Source organism: Pimephales promelas, chromosome 9 (assembly GCF_988280905.1).
Source record: "Pimephales promelas chromosome 9, fPimPro1.hap1.1, whole genome shotgun sequence".
Taxonomy (NCBI): Eukaryota; Metazoa; Chordata; class Actinopteri; order Cypriniformes; family Leuciscidae; genus Pimephales; species Pimephales promelas.
This window is the reverse complement of record NC_142777.1, coordinates 22,348,755-22,369,550: the sequence shown is the minus strand read 5'-3', so window position 1 is coordinate 22,369,550 and position 20,796 is coordinate 22,348,755. Positions and strand designations below refer to the sequence as shown.

The following is a 20,796-nucleotide window of genomic DNA, read 5'->3' as shown; positions in this document are numbered from 1 at the left end:
TAATACAGCCTCATTTGTACATCTGGACATTGGACCTCTTGTTGTTAAGTTTCACAATGTATCTATAACCTACTTTTGTATTCAGTCTTTGCTTAAGAGACAATGTTGCCTTCATTAATACACTTTAAATCGATTGTTTATTGGCTTCACGTCCAATGATGTGTTAGGGAATCACTTGAGATCTGCCTCATTTAACATATTCATTCTGACTGATTAATACAGTATGTTCGATATGTCAAACTATAATAAGTTTGACCACGTTAATGTTCTCATGCTCATGATTTAAGTTTTTTGCTGGCTGCTATCAATATATTGAAATTCATTTCAAGACCATGCCAGTTTTACTGGACTACCGGCAGCTTTTACAGTTATTTTTATTAAAAGAATTGTGCTAAATCTCTTTTATCTGGATGCTTGGATCATTGTTAAATCTGTCAGGCGTGTTGAGAACAACAGAAGTGAAAAGCACAGCTAATGTTTGATGCTTCTGAGTGGAGAATGGAGGGTCTGGTATAACTGGTTTACACAACGCATTAAAGGATCACTTTACAGCCGTTTCTTTGTAACGTGAGAGGAACGAAAGCTCTGCTCTAGTAGGAAGTACAATGTTCGATTTTTCTCCCTGCAATTTTGACCCAGAGTACTGCAGTTTAGTGAACACACGCCCTGTGTTTGCCGGATCAACAGCGTATCCCAATGAATCTTTAATGACCGCTTTAGAAGTCGTAATGGCTGGTCAGTAATGTCCATTAATGATTTCTGAATGCAGCTGGCCCCGCCTTGATGGCCACTCGTCTGTTCCATTAGGATTTCTTTTAGTATGGTAAAAACTTTGAAAACATCTTCCTGCTTGCAGTGAATCATCACTGTCTTCCTGCTTTATACTTTCCACAATTTAACTGTGAAATATGACATTTCCTCTAAGAAAATCCACATCAGGTAAGAATTATCTTCACTTTTTCTGCTCTTCGGTTTAAGGAATATTTAGAGTCGTGTAGTTCACCTGCTGTGTATTGCTTTCATTGGGTTTGACTGGTTTTACTTCAGTCTCTAAGTTGTCTGTGGGATATCAGCTTGTTGGTGCTGTCCGAGGTGCTGAACTGCAGATAAAGCTGCACTAGTCTTCTTTCTTTCTTGAATTTCTATTCATTCTCACACTCTTCTTTTAATCTTAGTCTTGTTTTGTTTTATTTAGGCTTTGTAGTATGTATTTGTAAAGATTAAGGGACATGATTTTAATTTAAAGAACATTTCAAATAATATTTTACCCTAATTTTATACTAAAATTGCTTTTTCTATGTGGACTGAATCACATTTTGTGGACCTCAGAATCGATGCTTATTTAGCTAAACTGATGTTTGTCACTGACATAAGACGGACAGAAATAGTTTTCCTGCTTTTTATTTTCAGAATAACTTTGCAATACTTGAGGAATATAATTCTATAAAAAATCGTATTATTATTAGGCTATTATTCTTTCGTTACATTCGTAAGGCGTTCTGATATTTGTCGTCAGTCCAAACGTTTAGTCTAGTTGTTATTGCGTTTCATAATGTCCTGATTGTACACTAGATGGCGCTGTTGATGAAGATATAATATCCCGTTGCTGAATGAGCAGGGCAAGTTGCTGAGGTGTGTGTGTGTGCTTGGCCGTTCAATGGCTCATTTTACTGGATTTTTCTTAGACCTTTGAATCCCACGGATTAGTGCAATGCCAATACGTTTGTACAAGATCTTATTCAACAAATATATTATTTTGTAAATGTTATCTTTTCAGTAATAAAGTATCAAAACAATTATAGAATGCCAAAACACTGTTTTTAATATCCATCATACCTCTCGGATTTCTTGAAATGTAAATAAAAACAAACATTTAAAATATTGTGCAGTGCAAATATTGCATGTTATTATGAGTGGGCCAGAAGACAGAATGTGTTTTTGCCACGCATGCAGGAAACTCACTGCCATGGCAACCAACACTGCTCCAATCAGGACATTGCTATTCTGTATCCACGCGATTCTTAATGTTTTAAAAAAAAGAAACATTACATGACTAGTATGTAACTCTCTTAGCACTTTATAAAGCTTCGAGATCTCCAGTTCACTTGCAACTGTTACATTTGTGTGCGTCACCGTCTCCCTGCGAGTAGATCCGGCTGACCGCCTCCCTGTGTTAAATATTGATCAATTGCGCTCTTCTAGTCAGCTAGCTTGCTGTTCTATGGGGTGAATATAATATCAAAATAATTAACACGTGCAAGCACAAATATCAATGAACTTGATTAATGTTGCATCAATGTTCATTAATGTTGATTAATGTTACTCCACAACCAAATGCCTTTCAACTTGCGTGTGCAAAATTCAAAATTGAATGAATCTGTTGCAATTTGTACAAATGGAGACATTTTTGTGAATACAAATGTTTTATTTTGTATTAGTGTATCATAATTTGCACTTGCAACAAAGAAGATGTGTGTGGATCTGGTGACGCGCATGCATTCATTGACGTCTTTTCTGAGTCATTTGATTCAGTCTCATTTGTTTCATTTGAATTGTGAGACTTTCTTTTCGCGTTTTTTAAGGATTTTACAACCCACACTACAAATGATAGGCCTGGTGCTAGTTATTAATGTAGGCACAACTACACATCTCTATTTGACAAATTCGCAAATTTTCGTGTGTGTGCAAAATTCAGAATCTGCTGTAGCCTTGTTAATACAAAACCTCGATTTTGTATTAATGTAGCTCAGAATTTACGCATGCAACAAGTAAGGTGTGCAATTGTGGATGAGGTCGGTGACACTCGTGCTTTCATTGACTTGTTTCTGAGTCGATCCTATTTGATTCATTTGGATTTTGAGACTTTCATTTCGCTGGTTTATTGGACGAACGATCCACACACACTGTCTGAGAAACCTGCTACCACTAGATGGCAGTATTCTGCTAAAACCAACAGATGACGGCGATGGAGATCGATCGATCTTCCCCATTTACGCTTAATGTGAGTGATATTATTGAAGCACCAAATTTAGAACACAATGTAGGCTACCTTATTAATAAAGTTATTAACGGATTAAATCAGATTATGAACAACACCCATAGAAAACCAGTAGGCTATACAATGCTTAACGTGCAATAGTGCATTGCATGTTCAATAAGGTATATCACCGTACTGCATTGACGTTACACTTTCTTTATAATTGTATAGCCTACAGACAATAGCATGTAGGCTAGGGTGACCAACATTAATGTTTTCCCACGACATGTCCTGTTTTCACGTCCTGCCCTGGCCGTCCTGGCTGGTTTTTATAAAGTGATGAAAATGTCCTGGTTTTCAAAAAACTGCTGGGAAAGATCAGCTTTACAGCTAAATATTGATCAATAAACAAGGAGGATCAGGAAGAAAAACAATATAAAGAGGAAGAAAACTAAAGATGTAAATATCTTTTGTTCATTTTTGTAAGTTTGTGAGAGGTATTTTTGTTCAATTTGGAGGTATTTCTTTTAGTTATTTATTATTTATATTTTTATTTTTCTAATACAGAAGAGACATTATTTCTGTCATTATTTTTGAAACCTGTCATAATAAAACATGTTGAGTAACCTATAAGAAGCTTATCTGATTTTGTGTCTTATAATATAACAATTTTCTATCCATTCACAGGAGGCAGCCTACTTTAAATCTATTGAAATTAATAAGGCATCTTTGAGTAAACTTCAAGTATCTTTTGAGTATCTGTTTGCCGGGCCGAGTGTCCTGGTTTTTGGTAATCAAAATATGGTCACCCTACTGTAGGCCTATATATAGCCTGTATATACAGACGACAGCAGCATAATCAATCGATCTTCCCCATTTACGCTTACTGTGAGTGATATTGAATGTGAGTGATACTGAATGTGATATGTATGTATATATACACTCACCTAAAGGATTATTAGAACCATCTGTTCCAAATGCTTCCTAAGGCGTCAGTTGGGTGACGCCTTGGGAGTGAGAATGGGCTGTCTGTTCAATTTCTCATTAATGCAATTATCTAATCAAACAATCATATGGCAGTTGCTTCAATGCATTTAGGGGTGTGGTCCAAACTGATGGTCAGAATGGGAAATAAAGGTGATTTAAGCAATTTTGAGTGTGGCATGGCTGTTGGTGCCAGATGGGGCGATCTGAGTATTTCACAGTCTGCTCAGTTACTGGGATTTTCACACACAACCATGTCTAGGGTTTACAAAGAATGATGTGAAAAGAGAAAAACATCCAGCATGCGGCAGTCCTGTGGGCAAAAATGCCTTGTTGATGGTAAAGGTCAGAGGAGAATGGGGCGACTGATTCAAGCTGATAGAAGAGCAACTTTGACTGAAATAACCACTCGTTATAACCGAGGTATGCAGCAAAGCATTTGTGAAGCCACAACACGCACAACCTTGAGGCGGATGGGCTACAACAGCAGAAGACCCCACCGAGTACCACTCATCTCCACTAACATGAAAAAGAGGCTACAATTTGCAAGAGCTCACCAAAATTTGACAATTGAAGACTGGAAAAATGTTGCCTGGTCTGATGTTTCTTGATTTCTGTTGAGACATTCAGATGGTAGAATTTGGCATAAACAGAATGAGAACATGGATGCATCTTGCCTTGTTATATGGTGTTCCTAAGGTGAGAGTATATTTGCATTTCCCTAAAATAATTTTAAAAAATTTAAATTAATTTAGTTTTTAATAAACAATCTATTTATTACAGGGACATACGGATTACAATAAAGACCAATATACTTAAAATTTAACCAACTTAAAAATAATTATTAAAATAGCCGTATCTAAGCCATGGCGTAAATGAATTTCTGAATCGCTTTAAACGATTCTTGGAATTGAACGGTCCAAAAGAACCGATTCGCGGCATAAATGAGTAGGACTTATACCACAACTGAACAACTCTGTTTCTGTCCTCTCATTGACTTATTTATTTTCCCGCAGTTGATCATCATGATTCATCCGTACTACGTACAGACTTGCTAGAAACTTTTCGCTCTCGTTGTAGTTGTCTGGGTGTACATTCAGATGATTAACTGAAAACAAACTCTCGCTCACACGCCCACACACACAAAGCGCGCGCACGGCTCGCTAACAGGTGTTTCTCTCTCGTGGCTCTGTGCTGAGACTGTGACTGAATGCTTCGTCGTGGGATCCCGCGCAACGTGTTTGGTGTCTGGAGGAACATCTCCGTTATTAGTCGAAATGGTAAGGTAGTGACATTATCAAGAGACAGGTGCGGTAAGACCCCAGGCAACTGAATGTTGAGCCGTCAAAGGACTTTATCTCCGAAGAAAAATGAGCGTTGAAGAGATGCGCCGTCACCTGCATAATTTTGTTTTGTGTTAACGCCGTTTTAAACTCTTTTCTGGCGATCTGTCACAATGGTGGTCTCTGGTGTATGAAGATTTGGATGTGAGCTTACAAGTTAAATATTCCCCTTAAGAAATTGTGCTGTGCAGTAAGTGGGGAAACGGATAGTGTCCTCTGAAAGTTTGGTTTTCGCACCGTCAAACTGGCCATGGCTGCAGCGATCGCCAGCTCCCTGATTCGGCAGAAGAGGCAGGCAAGGGAGCGTGAGAAATCCAACGCCTGCCGCTGCGTGAGCAGTCCGAACAAAACCAAAGGAACATGCGAAAAACCCAGTCGTCTAAGTGTTTTCTCCAGGGTCAAGTTGTTCGGCTCCAAAAAGCGCAGACGACGACGACCAGGTCTGATGTTGTTAATGTCCTATCTTAATACGGCCATTGTATAACAGAATCGCTATCAATGCATTTGTGTACTTTTCAAAACATGTGGTATCTATCTATCTATCTATCTATCTATCTATCTATCTATCTATCTATCTATCTATCTATCTATCTATCTATCTATCTATCTATCTATCTATCTATCTATCTATCTCATTCAGCACAACTCTTAACTTGCATGCGTGTCGTAGTCTCAATTACCTTGCTTTCCTCCCCAGACAGCATCTTACATAACCCTTGTCAGAAGTTTGTGTTATGTGTGTATAGAGTAGCAGCTGTTTACAGCAGTGATGTTCTGTTCACATACACATGGACTAACACTTTATGTAAACTTAAAAATGTTTTCAAATAGGCTACACACTACGTTTGACATGTTGAGGAGTGATACCTTTGCAAATCTGCACTCTTTCACACTCTTATTGAGCCGTTCGTATTGGATCTGTACTATACTATAGCATCTGTTTGATAGTTTATTTTGGTTTATTCTTGGTATATAGGCTTATTTGAAATATTCAGATTTTCTTTGTGTTTTCTTGACTGAAATGTAGGGTGTGTTATAGTTTGTAATATCATATGTAACCTTAAATTCACACATGTTTTAATCTCCTATGATAAATGAAAATTAATCAGTGTTAAGAGCATCACCAACTTACTAAGCCTGATTAACTACATATCTGCTAATGCAATTGCAATCTGGTATTTTGCGCAGGAGATACGTGTTTTTTTTTTTTTTAATAATGCAGATCAGATCCATTTAAAATGATATTGCTCTGTTCATCTACATATCCACATGAATTCTTGTCATGGCCAGAAGACTGCAGTTTCTTTGCAAATTGTAGCTCTTACCAATTTTCTGTGTGGTGACTCTGGTGACTAGCTATATCAATGTTGAAATCTTTATTTTTTGTTGCTGTTGTCTGTGTGGACTGTTGTTTGTAATGCATACAGGCTCAAATCTGTAGACTATGGATTGCTCTTGCTGAACCAGAAGCTTTGAAGCCCCTAACACTGTCACTGTGGCAATGCCTGTTTAACCTGGTTCTCTCTCTCTACCTTCTGTCTGTTTGCAGAGCCCCAGCTGAAGGGGATCGTAACAAAGCTGTACAGTCGACAGGGCTTTCATTTGCAACTCCAAGCAGATGGAACCATTGACGGCACTAAAGAGGAGGACAGTGGTTTCAGTAAGTCAGCTGGGATGTTGTCAGAATGTGTTTTCAAATTTTCACCTACACCCAGGCACAGCTTGAGGTTCAGTGGAAACAAGGAAGTACCAGATTAAAATAGAGTGGCTCCCAAAAAAGTATTTGGACACTTTGTTTTATGAATGTTTTTGCGTCAAACCAAATGGCATTTCATTTTTGAAAGACATATATAGAGACTTTTCAAGCAAATTTTTTTTTGGGTTTCAAATGATATAGCAAAAAAATTTAGAATAAATAAATAATAATAATAAAAAAAAACATTTGTCCATATACTAGTTACTCAGCTAGTACACTGATTCATACTTCCTTAGACCAGCTGGTTAAAAGTGGTTACAAAAAATGGCCCAGGAAAGTGAAGTTGGTTGGTTCTGGTCTTGCATTATTTATCTAATGCGATAACAGCCAGACATTTGGGAGTGTGACTTGTGTCCAAATTTCTTATCTTTTTGGGCCACTGTGTGCCTGGTATTGTATTTCAATGATAGCTGTTGTTGTTATTTATTCCTGTACACTGACTCTTCATTCAGATTTCTGCCTTATACCTACACTTCTAGACAGCTTCAGCTTTGCAATTTATAATACCTTTTCAGTTCCTGTATTGGTCAGAAGAGTTAAGAGGGTCAGTTCTGTATTATCCTGAAATGGAAAATTCACCAGGAGCAGTCGCATAAAACTACCATTCTTCAGAAAACAATTATTCTGAAAGCACAGTTAATGTAGCTGGAAATCCCAAGTACAAGAGAAATATTTTAGGCAGATGTCCATAATGCCTGAGAAACTATTTTTTCTCCGCTTTCATCCACAAATTATTTGTGCCATTTGAAGTCATCTTACTGGGCACATGCAAGTGTGAATTATTTAGTCCGTAGGCAAGTGCGGCGTCACCCAGTCGGTGTTAGAGCTATACTGCGTATAGGAGACGGCTGGCTGGTTGGCAGAGCTCTAATTTAATATGTGCTATATCTCACTGACGCTAAGTGTCTGTGGCATTCTGGGGCCTGTAAATTAGCTTGACTCTCTATTCAATTAGTCACTGGGTGAAGATGACGCTCATGTCGAGCAAATGAGTTTGTGGTGATCGGAGTCATTTGGAACTGTGATCACTCAAGGCTCCAAATCCTCTCATTCATCAAGCTCATCTAGATTAACACACATTTGTAAACAATGTTTAACATGAAGAGCCATGCTAATTGGTAAGAACACCCCCTTCCTGAATTTAAATAGTGGTTGTTTGACTCAAGTATACATGTTTTACTCACCCTTGAGTTGCACTGGTGCAATTGGCCACTCCTCCTTCATTGCATGCTCATTTATTTTCTTGTCTGTATTCTTCCCCTGTGTGATTGACTGTAAGGTAAAATGAGTTATATAGGGGTGAGATTAGATAATAGAAGCTGACCTGCTTTTCCCACCACACTCCCTTATTTTGTGGAGAGAATGAAAAGCTGTTGCTGGAGAGGAGAAGTGGGAAAACAGGGAGCTTCTATCTCTCACGCTACAAAAATAGAATTGTTAGGAGCTTGGTGCCCGTGTCTCCATAGCGACGCAGTGCAGTCCTCTTGGCTCTTCTCTTGGTGTGTGTGTGTGTGTGTGTGTGTGTGTGTGAGATAGGGATGAGGGTCTGCTCCAATGCTGTCTTTACTCTATTGGTGTATGCCTCTTACCATATCTCTTTGACTGTTGTTCTTTGCACTTCAGTGAAGTGCCAAGTTATGTCATTGCTTCACTTAAATCACTTAAATATCACATAAGTGCCAGGTTTAATGTGTGTTACAGCATATCTCAGCCAAATACTAATTATTTTTGCCCTGAAGTCATGCCATTCTGCTATAAATAATGGAGGTTGGCAAATCCCTTTACTTAAAAAAAAAAAGTTAAATAAATAAATAAAAATAAATGTTTTTCTAACTTTGTGAGAAATGACAGCGATAATGAGAAGCTCCCATTCCCATTTGCTAACGGTGGATCATATTTGATTTTATTATATGAAATTGGGCCAGGGGGTTGGAAAGTAGACAAAGATCTTATTGAAAATCAGCCTTTCCATCTCTCAAGTCTGACTGTGAAGAGCTTTTTGGAGGAACAGGAGTCAGGACAAAAGCTCATTCTGGGCAGTGAATGTCAGGTATGGCTGCTATATTGGATTATGTCTCTGTGCAGAGTTTTAGAGCTTAATTCAATTCCTAATCAATATGCCGGAACTTTGCAAGTTAACACAAAGCAACTTTGCTGTGTCTGTGAAACCAGGCAGTAATGTTATATGTGAACTTTAAGGTTTTTCACCCATGTTTTCAGTGATTGGTGCTGTAGGAGAAGTGCTTTTTTGAATTCTGATGGTTGTTATATTAGCGTTTTTGCAGAGAAGATTATTGTGCCCTCTTGATCTTCCCAAATCTCTGTGCTCAGGTGCTCTATTAGGTGTGAGTAATTGAGTCTTCTCTCCACAACCCCCAGCGACCAAGCTCTGTTAATCCCTCTGAAATGAAGTCTGCCGTAACCCTGTGGTTATGTGTGCATAAAAACTCTTCATATGAACTCAGTGGCTGTAAAGCACAGAGCAGGAAAAGGGCTGATCTCTACAGGTGGACCTGGCTGGTGTCAGAGGGGTTCAGAGAGAAGAGGAAGGACCTTGATGTTGGATTAGAGGGGATGGAGAAATCTCTGGACTGTTGTATAAAATCGCAACATGGCCATCTATTGAGCTCTGCAGGAAAGAAAAAAAAAATTAATCAAGAGCTTTCATGTTTACGATGAAAGGCAGAAGGGGTTACTGTTTATGTTCTCTCTGGAGAATGAGGAAGTATGAATGTGGGCTGAGTTAAAGTTGTTCATTCAGACAGATTATAAATTAGAGAGTGTAAATATTGACAAATGTTTTTTTTTAGGTGGACATTTTTTCCTTTAAAGGGATACTTCATTCAAAAATCTAAATTTTGAAATCACTTTATTTAGTTCTAAACAACTTTCATTTCTCAACTTTCATTCTTCTTAAAGCGTTTTGTTTCAGCTATTCATTTATATAGCACCTTACTTACTAGGGGTGGGGAAAAAAATCAATTCTCGATGCATCGCGATGCGGACGTGGACGATCCTGAATCGATTCACAAATGTCAAATAATCGATTTTCAAAACAAAACAAAAAATGTGGAAATATTTTGGCTTCTGAAGTTGAAGGGGAAAGGAGCTGGACAAGAGCCGCACTAGTTGCAGCCTTTGTGGAATAAAACCAACGACGGAAACACGACAAATATGAGAACCCATATGACACGTTTCCAGCCAGAAGAGGAAAAATAATTGGCTGTACCAGTTATATTATTATAAAAAAAATATGTCAGTGCCATTGTTTTGTCCCAAGATTCCCACCACCAGTATTGTTTTTTCTAAGGCACGTATTGAAAAGCTACTTAAATGTCCTAGTTGAACTAAAGCCTTATCCTGTCCTAATCTAAGCCCTGTTTTGGGAAATGATCTCTTTATATCATGATCGCTTTTTCAAATATACTTTCATGGAGGGATAGAGAACAGTCAGGTTTCATTCAAATATCTTTATTTGCGTTTTGAACAAAAGTCTTATGGGTTCAGTGACAGAAGGATAAATAGTTGATAAGAAAACTTTTAAAAAATAAATTACATAATAATTCGCTTTTTTGTTGACCAGTTTTTTTTGTTGACCAGAGTCTGAGAGTACGTGACAAAATGTTCATTTTATAGTGAAGAGATGAAGGATAGGTGACGCAAGTATATATTCTTAACTCAAAATCTTGTTCTTTAATATCTTGTGCGATTGCCATCAAGGCAGTATATATTTGGTAATCTAGATCAGTGTGCATTGATTTCTTTATACACACACACACACACACACACACACACACACACACACACACACACACACACACACACACACATTTACTCTTTCTTTCTCTTTAAAAAAAGCAGCCTTTCGCTTTACAAGTTTGTTTCCTTCTTGTGTTTTTTTTTTAATCAAGCTAGGTTACATAACCAGTGAAATGGCTCACACTTTTTTTTTTCTTTCAAAAAGCTTGTGCTGTTTTCTTCCCAAGCTTATGTTCCTCAAATACTCCCAGTGTCAGGGGTGGCTGGCTGGCTGGCTGCTTCACTCTTCCCACTGGCAGAAAGAGGCTGTGTGGATGGGAGAGATTGTCAGCTTTATGGCTTACATGGTGATGGGGGGGACAAAGGTGTGAGGAGAGTTGGCACAGCCAGTGGTACCCTGAAGCCCGAGCCCTGCGCAGCTCACTAACTCTGCTCAAAAGAGAGAGAATGTGTCAAAGAGACAGAGGGAAGAGTGTGAAACAAGACAGACAGAGAGAGCGTGTGTGAAAGGGAAAACGAGGAAGCATGTTAAAGAGGCGGCAGTAAATTTAACCAGAACAAAGCATTATTCAACAAAAAAAAGGTTTCAAAATCCTTTTTCCTGTACTTAATAACTTTTTTTCTCTCTGAAGCAATTTTTCTACTAAAAAAACAAATAGACAGATACCACCAGATTATTTATGATGAGGATGCATATCTGCATTCTCAGACTCATTCTGCTTACATTTTTGTGGTATGTCCACCTCTCAGTGACACTTTATTAATTTCTGGGGGCTATGCAAGAATTTTGCTATGCATGTGAACACTTCAAATGAACTCAAACCATCTCAGTTATAAAGTTAATAACGAAAAATTATGTTAGAAATTAGAATAATGATTGACAACAACTCATCTGACAGCAGATACTGAATCAGAACACCACGTTTTCCTCTGGCATTAATTACTTAAACTGCACTTCACGCATGCCTTTCAGAATAACAGTCTCAAAAACATTTAGAATTACGTGTTTTGTTTATTTGACAAAAAAATTCTGCGACCCACTTAAATCGGTCTTGCGAACTATTGTTTAAGAAATACAGCTATAGGTTACTATATAAAATACATGATGGTGATATCCTAATTAATTAGCTGTACTCTGCATAAATGTTTGAAAATATAATTGTCTTTTCTTGTTTCCTATACAGCCATGTTCAATCTCATCCCAGTGGGCTTGCGAGTGGTGGCCATCCAGGGAGTTCAGACCAAACTCTATCTGGCCATGAACAGTGAGGGCTACCTGTATACATCAGTAAGTTACTGCAAGTTCCTATATAGAAGTTTGTTTATGTTTTAAAGGGGTCATGAACAGCATTGTTTTATTGTTTCATAATGTTTCTTGGGGTGCATTTATAATGTTAGTATGATTTTACTTTAAAAATTGTCGTAATGTAGAAATAAAAGGCATTTTTCCTACCCTTATTTTTGCCCTCTGGTTTTGAACGCTCTGTTTGAAGGGACGTGTGCTGTGAGACTTTAGTGTAAATGGTGCTGTGATTGGCTTTGCATGTGAAATAGCTAGTATTAAATGTGGAACTCTCTCAAATCTTTTAGCATGCTTTTAAAGCTCTCAAGGTTAACTAATCATGTAAAGTTATAATTAACATTACAATCAGATCTATGGCCAGTGTTGTGCCTGAACGCTTTCATGAACTCATTCATATTTTGGGCGAACGTGAACTGAACGTACTGTATTACTGTTCTGGTGTCTGTGAATGCACGCTCTCTCAGTTTAACTTCGTTCAATAGGTTTCCAGATTTATATAGAGTCTTCCAGGAGAAAACCCAGCTAAAACTCACCGTAAACAGGCCTTAATATGTAGCAAAAAAAAACACCCAATCTGGTAACACAAGACACCAGTGTCGCACCACGGCCACCTTCGACAAAGCAGCGAGCGAGGAGGCGTTTCTTGACTAGGTCGGTGAGGATGGGAAAAATCTTACATTTCTGTGCAAACTTTGCCCGTCGATAAAATAATTGTTGTCTCTGGTTGTATATGGGCTGTGGCAATAATAATAATAATAAAAAGAAGAAGCAGCTGGAAAAAAGCATATGGAAAAAAGAACTATGAACTAGTTCATTTTAAAATGTGTGAAATGAACTTTGAACTAGTTCATGTAGAAATTGAACTTTCCCAACACTGTCTATGGCACTAAATTAAGATCGTGGCATGAAAGTTTGCTGTGATGACTGGTGATCACTGTAGACAATCACAGACATGTTGAGCGCGTGAATGCAGCGATATCATCATTGCATCATTTCTGCACACTTTCATCATAACTAATGTTTTCATCATAATTAACAGCGCAAACATATATAAATAAGAGATTAGTTGATTCTAACAGGAGATTTGACGAGAGTCCAGAACTCTGATTGATTGCTGATTGATTGATAGCTCTAGCGTGCAGCAGTTTGATTGACAGCTATTGTAAACAGAGTGTTCTTTGACCACTTTCTATATAAAATTCAATCCATTTTAAATAACATATTATTTACAGTTTACACCATACGAAGAGAAACAATGTGAAGTTGGTCACTGGTTTGATTTACTGATAGGACAAAGAACATCTGACATGAATCATTACATCAGAAATCACTGGTCACAGGTCAGGCATCAGTGAACAGGTATCCTTGCATGTTGTGGCAAGTCCATCTCATAAAAGCCTGCAAAGTCTGCGCTGAGTTTGTGGATTGATTTACTAAAGAATCCAGTGAATTGTACCAAATTGGAATAATGTTCAACTGAGACATTCACATTTGTTGAAAATAAATATCCACACTCCTAGCATTAGGATCCTTTGGAAGGTAATGTTATTTTTAGTTCAGTGAGTGACCCTGTGCTCTTCTCTTTTCCTCATCTTACTTACTCCAGTGGGCCAGTTGATTTTCTTCTGCAGAGGCAGTCTTTCACTACCTTATGTTATAAAGATGTTCTAGGATGAGTCATGGGGACGTTGCAGTGGATAAGACACATGCCCGTGGTGTGAGAGACCCGGGTTCGAATCCACTGTGAGACACCAATGTGTCCCTGAGCAAGACACTTAACCCCTAGTTGCTCCAGAGGCGTGCGACCTCTGACATATATAGCAATTGTAAGTCGCTTTGGATAAAAGCATCAGCTAAATGAATACATGTAAATGAGTCGTTCACTGGGCCTGGTTACAATAAAAGCTGATTTTGGACCAACAAGGAAGTTTTCAGTTCTGATATTAGAATATTATTAGAATATTATATTTATATAATATATATGATTATAATATGATGTTATTATTATTAATAATATATGATATTATTATTATAATATGATGACCTCTTAAATGTTAAAACCTCAAGGAAAACTTGATTTTTCAGTTCATGACTGCTTTAAAACAAGGGGGGAAATCACACCAAGCTGCTTCATCACAGACCAACACCTGATCACTTGTCAATCAACTCTCTCCATTACCATACACGCATCACTCATCTACTGCCAGATCCTGATATCAGACACTCCGTATAAACAGACCTCCATGTGACCCGAGATCAAATGGTCACGTAGCCTTTAAGATGCATTCTTGCTCCTTAATCCCCCTTAAGGCCCATGCACACTGAGTCCGAAATTCGCGTCTGAAATTTTCACACGTTAAAAAATAAATACGACCTTGCGTTATATCAATCGCACTTGCACACCGCCTAAAAAATTGGATTGGGTTCAATTTTCTGTTTTGTTTTGCATCCGTAGCAAGCAGTTTGAATGGTGTTTTGACAATTCAGAGCCACCGAATCACGAAAACGAAAAAACGCATACGGAAATGACTCGGTGTGCAAGGGCCTTTACTGTACTGAAATTTTTTTTTGTCACTTTCAAGAACACTGCACAGTGTTTCACAGATTTATCCATATAAACAGATGATGCCTCCATTGTGTGAGTATTCTCACACCCCCTCTCCCCATATGGCGTACTGTCAAGAAAATGAGTTAAGTTACAGCTGTGACAAATAATTCAAGATGTCATCGTAACCTCAGCTCCACACTCATAGTTTTTATTATGCACAGCCCGCACACTAAGTGGCGTGATTACAGGGTAGATGGCTTAGAAATGTTTGTTTACTGGCTGTGGCTGGGCCGCCCTATTGCCCCTCTCACCCCCTCACAGTCCTGACCTCACGCCTGCCTGTACCAGGCGAAATGTCGGCACTCTGGCATTCGTCTTGGTTACTATGGTGATGCAGGCAAGGCAGTATGTGGGTTGTGTGAATGTACACCAGTCCCTATCATTTTATTCAGCTTCAGCAAAAGATGGATAAGACCCAGTGCTTTCATAATATCCTCCAGCACTCGTGAACTCATCTGTAATTAGCATAATACAGTATGTTGATTTGGAGGACTGTTTGTAATTGCTCTAAATGTTCAAAAGTACATCCAAGTACATTTTTTTTGACTGGTGCAATAATTGTGAATAGTTATCATTATTGATTCATAGTTGTTTGTCCAGATGATTAAGTCCCTTCCCTTAAGGAGAGGTTCTTCTCCACCTTGCTCTGAAATCGGAGGACAGATGAGTTTTCCAAATCTTCTGTTTCCAGGAAGCTTCGGGCTGGACTCGCTCACAGCAGGCAGGAGATAGACAAAACCAAGCTAGCAGACAAGAGACTCTTGCATGAAGTCTGATCATAACGTTTGGTGTGATGCAGCCGTGACATATCCTGATGATATAGGGAAGCAGCGGGATCTAAACACACACACACACGCACACCTAGAACTACTACACATCCCGAACACAAGCACATTCATTCATGGTGGTTCTCTGTTCCCGCTCAGTGACTTTAATGATGTATGCCTCAGCATCTGTAATTAAAACACATGTGCCAGAGTGCTCATTAAATTAAAGCTCTGTTCTGCACAACAGTAACGTTGCGTTTTCCATGTGGCATCCTGGTCGAAGGCAGAAGGATGAAGGCTATATTTAACAGGTTCCCTGAGTGACAGCACAGCAAGGTTCTGTAGGTATAAATATTTTATTCCAGCTGGAACTGTTAATCCTGGAGAGTGTTAATTTGCATACTGTAAGTCTTTGAACATTCATCTTCATTTACTCCCTGTATTCATTTTCCTGCAGTTTTGTCCCCTCCATTGTGAATCAAAATCATCGTAATTGTCCGATATTGGATCTACCTTTCAATTTTGTGGATTTTTTTTTTTTTTCTTTAATGGAAGTGTGAACTGAACTGTGTGGATCTTAAGGAGTATACAGTAGCTCTGTGAAGTAATCCAGTGCTTACAGTGTTGGAGAGCTTTCATCTGGCATAAGAGGATACTGCGAGGATACTGCTCTTGTGCTGCTGCTTTTCCCTTTTCTATAGTGTTGACTTTAGTTATATCTACTCTATCGTTCAAAAGTTTGGGATCAGTATGATTTGAAAGAAATCGCTTGTATTCAGCGTGGATATAAAATTAAGTTTAAAACTAATCGAAGGTAACAGTAAAGACGTATGATCCTGCTAAAATATTTCTGTTTCAAATAATTGTTCTTTTCAGTTTTTAGTACAACACAGTCGATCATCAGCAGAGAATTACTCGGATTGTCAGATTGAAGAAAAGATGCACAATGACCTTTTATTGTATGAACTTAACCAAAGATTAATTTGGCAGTCCATGAATGAATTAGTCGGAAAAGGGTCGCTTGCCCACTTCAGGTGGGTGGAGAGATCTTGCCTCAAGTCCTCAGTTGAAGTATCTTGGGGTTTTGTTCATGAGTGAGGGAAGGATGGAACGGGAGATTGACAGACAGATCAGTGTAGATTCTGGAGTAATGTGGTCGATGTACCGGTTTGTCGTGGTGAAGGAACTGAGGCGAAACTCTGAATTTACTGGTCAATCTACATTCCTACGATCACCTATGATCATGAGCTTTGGGTCATGACCGAAAAGACAAGATCCTGGGTACAGGTGGTCAAAAGGAGCTTTCTCCTCAGGGTGGCTGGGTGATCCCTTAGAGATAGGGTGAGAAGCTCGGTCACTCGGGAGGAGCTCAGAGTAGAGCCGCTGCTCCTCCACATCGAGAGGGGTCAGGTGGCTCGGGCATCTGTTCCGGATGCCTCCTGGACGCCTTCCCGGGAAGGTGTTCCGGGCACTTCCCACTGGTAGGAGACCCCGGGGAAGACCTAGGACACGCTGGAGGGATTATGTCTCCCGGCTGGCCTGGGAACGCCTCGGTGTCCCCCCGGAAGAGCTGGAGGATGGGTCTAGGGAGAGGGAAGTCTGGGCATCTCTGCTTAGACTGCTGCCCCTGCAACCTGGCCCTGGATAAGCGGAAGATGATGGATGGATGGATGGATGCATTTTTTTTTTTTTTATCACTTGAAAGCATAGTGATGGTCTGTAACCTCTGCTGCCCCATGGCATGTTGTTGTAAAGTTAATCAAGGTTCCCTCATATTGAGCACTATAACCAGGTTTAAATGCACACTAATATTACAAAATGAATCTGAATTTGTTTGGTCAGTGACCACCCAGAACACCGTAGCATCCCCATAGCAACTCGTTAAAACGTTGTGTGTGTTTTTGCAATCTGTGTGTTTGTGATAAGAAGGCCGAAAATAATAGAAAGAGAATTAATGCATGAGTGAGTGTATGTCTGAGAGCAAATGTATTCTTCCATCAGCTTGACAGAGCGAGGGAGAGAGGAAATCAATTAAACATATTTTCTGTTCTCTGCACATTTTCTCTTTGCATTTAAAGAACCACATTATCCAATGCTAAGTTGTTTAATTATAATACCTGCTGTTTAATCAGTGAGCACATCAAATATTAAAACAACCTTGCAAATATGAATGATTTCATCACAACATATTACAAATGAACAGTTAATCAGATGACAGTTGAGTTGATGCACATTGGCCGCATTTGAAGTCGAAAATCAGTTTAGTGTTGGGTCATTTGGAACAGCAGAGACAGGCACATCAATATTTGGAGGCCACAGACTACAGAGAGAGCACAGACACAGTGTCCTTCTGTAGTGGCCATAAACTATTCGGCAAGGGGAGAATTCAGACCATATAGGACACTTTCTACCATTAAATTAGATTGTTTTGTGTACTGGTACTGGTCCACACAGATGTTTTGCTGGAAAGTGCACATGCGAAACGGTTATATTTCTGAGTTGCAGTTTATAAACAAACACCGTTTCATCAACTTAATTTTACTGTTCGTTGTTGACATCAACTTGGAGAGTAGAGAACACATGTCTACCTGATTGCTGTTCCCGCAATTCACTCACATGGGGTTTTTTTTTCTCTCTCTTCGTGACCAGAAGGATAGTTCCGCTTAATCTTTTAATTGACGTTGTCGAATTTGATTGGCGCGTTTTGACACAAGGTGGAGGCGGAGCCTTGAGTAATTTGCGGGGCCCTACGCAACTTGCGTAGTATGCGTATAGGGCTGATCGGCTCTGTCTTGAGCTTAAATGATAATTCTTCAGATAGGTGATTGAGCCAGAGGGAATGATGAGGTGCGGGTGAAAGAGACCTGGTTACCTGGCAGTGGAGAAGGGAAGATCAGCCTCTGACTGGAATAGATTCTGTCAGCTTCCCCATTTACTTCTTTTCCATAAATGGAATTGGAGTTGGATGAGGGAGAGTGGGTAAAGTAATGAGATAGATCGAGAAAGGGATGATGAGGAAATGGAGGGTGCGCCCATATACAGAGGCCAAAAGGAAAGAAGAATCTTCGAGAAAAATGGAGAAGATGGCTAGAGAGGCGAAAATAAACTAGGTTAGTGGTTGAAAAAGATATTGGAAGACAGAGGGGGAGATCTAATGGAGGATGGATCAAAAGAGGAAAAAGCAATAAGGCTGAAAGAGGAAGGTAAAGAAAACATTGGTTGTAAGGATGGAGTTGAGCGAATGACAGAAGATAGAGCACCTACACACATACTGTATGAAGACCAATTAGAAACTCTTTCTATTTCGAACACACACACAAACATCTCTTCATGCTTCTCTGTCAGGGAGGGGGATTCCCTTTGGGAGAAGGGAAGGAGGGGCAATGCGGGATATCCCCTGCCAGAGGAAAAGATATTAGATACGAATCAGTGAGCTGGCAACAGCATGACTGCAGCTCCTGATATAATTACACTTGGAGATAGAATCAACTTGAACGCAAAGCGCTGCCTACAACACCTCAATATCTGCTCTTTTATTTTAGCTGTCATACATTCTGTTGACACCATGTATTTGTACTATGAAAATCCTGAAACCCCAAAACCGAAGGTTTCATTTAGCCAAAAAACTGAATCCCAAAATAAAGTTTTTGTAATTACAATTAGTTATTTAAAAGTTTGTATGTTGTTCAGGATGTTGTTCACAGGTGAGAAACCAGTTCAAGGAAAGTTTAGCATCACTGAAGAATCGCTAATTGTTTCAGTCAATGATTTCATCCCTCCAAAACTGTTTCAGACGAAACCAACATCGATTTTATTTGTTGGTTTTAGAAATATCTGCGAGTGTTTTTCCCATGTGATGGAATATTCCCTGTATTAAATAAAAAGGTGGATAGTGAAGAGCTAAATGGGAGATTAATATCTCTCATGACATCACAGTGCACATTCTCTCTCTTATCTTTGTTTCTTTGTTTGCAAGTATATGTGCTTTAATTTGATGTGCATAATCTCTGTTCTCCGCAGGACATCAGTGGGTGTCCAAAAAATATCTGCTGTGTTATATCTGTTCTCCAGCGTTTTTTAAATGATGCCGCTGATTACTGCAATTTTCATCACTGTTGGTGATAAAATGGCATGGAAAATTAAAAAAATGTGTTTGCCGTTTCTGCACAGTGCATCTCTCATCTAACACACTCCATCTGGAAGCTGTGTGTAATGATGCCTCTGAGACATAACAGCCCTTCTCCTCTGTATGCGTGGAGGTACAAGTACATTTGTATTGTGCATAATATTCTGGCACTTCCTGTCTAACACTGTGGTGTCAATTCTTGCTGTGTCCATTTCTTGAAAAGAAACGGTAGCACATTCTTATACCCACGACTCGCATGTTTGGGCCTAGTATTCCACATTTACAGGCAAAATAGAGGCTCTGTCTTGCTTATTAAATCAATTCTGTAATGCATTGTTCCTCTGTATCGATGATGAATGGCCCTAGTCTCAATGTTCTGAAAAAACAAAACAAAACAAAAAAAAAACAGGAGAAAATGTATTTATCTTAAAGTGCCCCTATTATGCTATTTGAAAGGTTCCTAATTTTGTTTTGGAGGCCTCCTACAACAGGTTTTCATGCATCAAAGTTTATTTTCTTATAATGCACATCACCACATTTTTCAATGATTCTCAAACGACTTGTGCGAAAATTCAGTCTCTCTAAACCCCTCCTTTTTCCAGAGCTTGCTCTTCTCTTATTGGCCAGATTGCCCAGTCTGTTCTGATTGGTCTACCCATGTGTATATTTCTAATTTATTGCGGTGCACATGCAGGGTTGTATCATAACAGAGCATACATTAGTTCAGCTCTAACGTGAACGACTTCTCGACATGCCCTCGTCTTGTGTAGGGGTGAAAGTAGACTTTGTTTACAGGAAGATAATGAAAGTCATAGGTGGACTTTATGCAAATTTATTACGTTGTTACGTTACGGAAGTATGAATGGAATTACTGATGACTCGTTTTGACAGTTCAGAATTTATTTTTCCTTTAGGAGACTCATTTATAACTTTATTTGCCATGTTTTCACAAACAGCTATATTACACACAGCATGAAAGGTAATATTCAGAAAAGCATAATAGGGCCACCTTAAAGCGCAGAGGAGGAAGATGAATTTCTATGAAAGTGAATTTCAGCCTTAATGGATGAAAGTGATTAATGATTCTCTGAGTCAGTGTCAGAGGACCAGCTCTCTAAAGCAGCAGTCTCCAATAAGTGTACCACATTTCAGATATGAGCTTAAGATCGGTTT

General features: G+C 39.0%; 1 protein-coding gene across 5 annotated transcripts in view; it reads left to right on the top strand.

Moving 5' to 3' along the window:
* fgf13a (fibroblast growth factor 13a) overlaps positions 1–20,796 on the top strand; it is a 119,174-nt gene that overhangs the window by 82,796 nt on the left and 15,582 nt on the right. For 4 of the 5 annotated variants that reach the window (XM_039664711.2, XM_039664710.2, XM_039664709.2 and 1 more), the window contains 2 exons: positions 6,854–6,964; positions 12,004–12,107. In XM_039664711.2, coding sequence (XP_039520645.1) covers positions 6,854–6,964; positions 12,004–12,107 — 215 coding nt within the window. Of the gene's footprint in view, positions 1–4,923; positions 5,745–6,853; positions 6,965–12,003; positions 12,108–20,796 lie in introns of those variants that run through there. The other variant, XM_039664712.2, reaches the window with a different exon arrangement.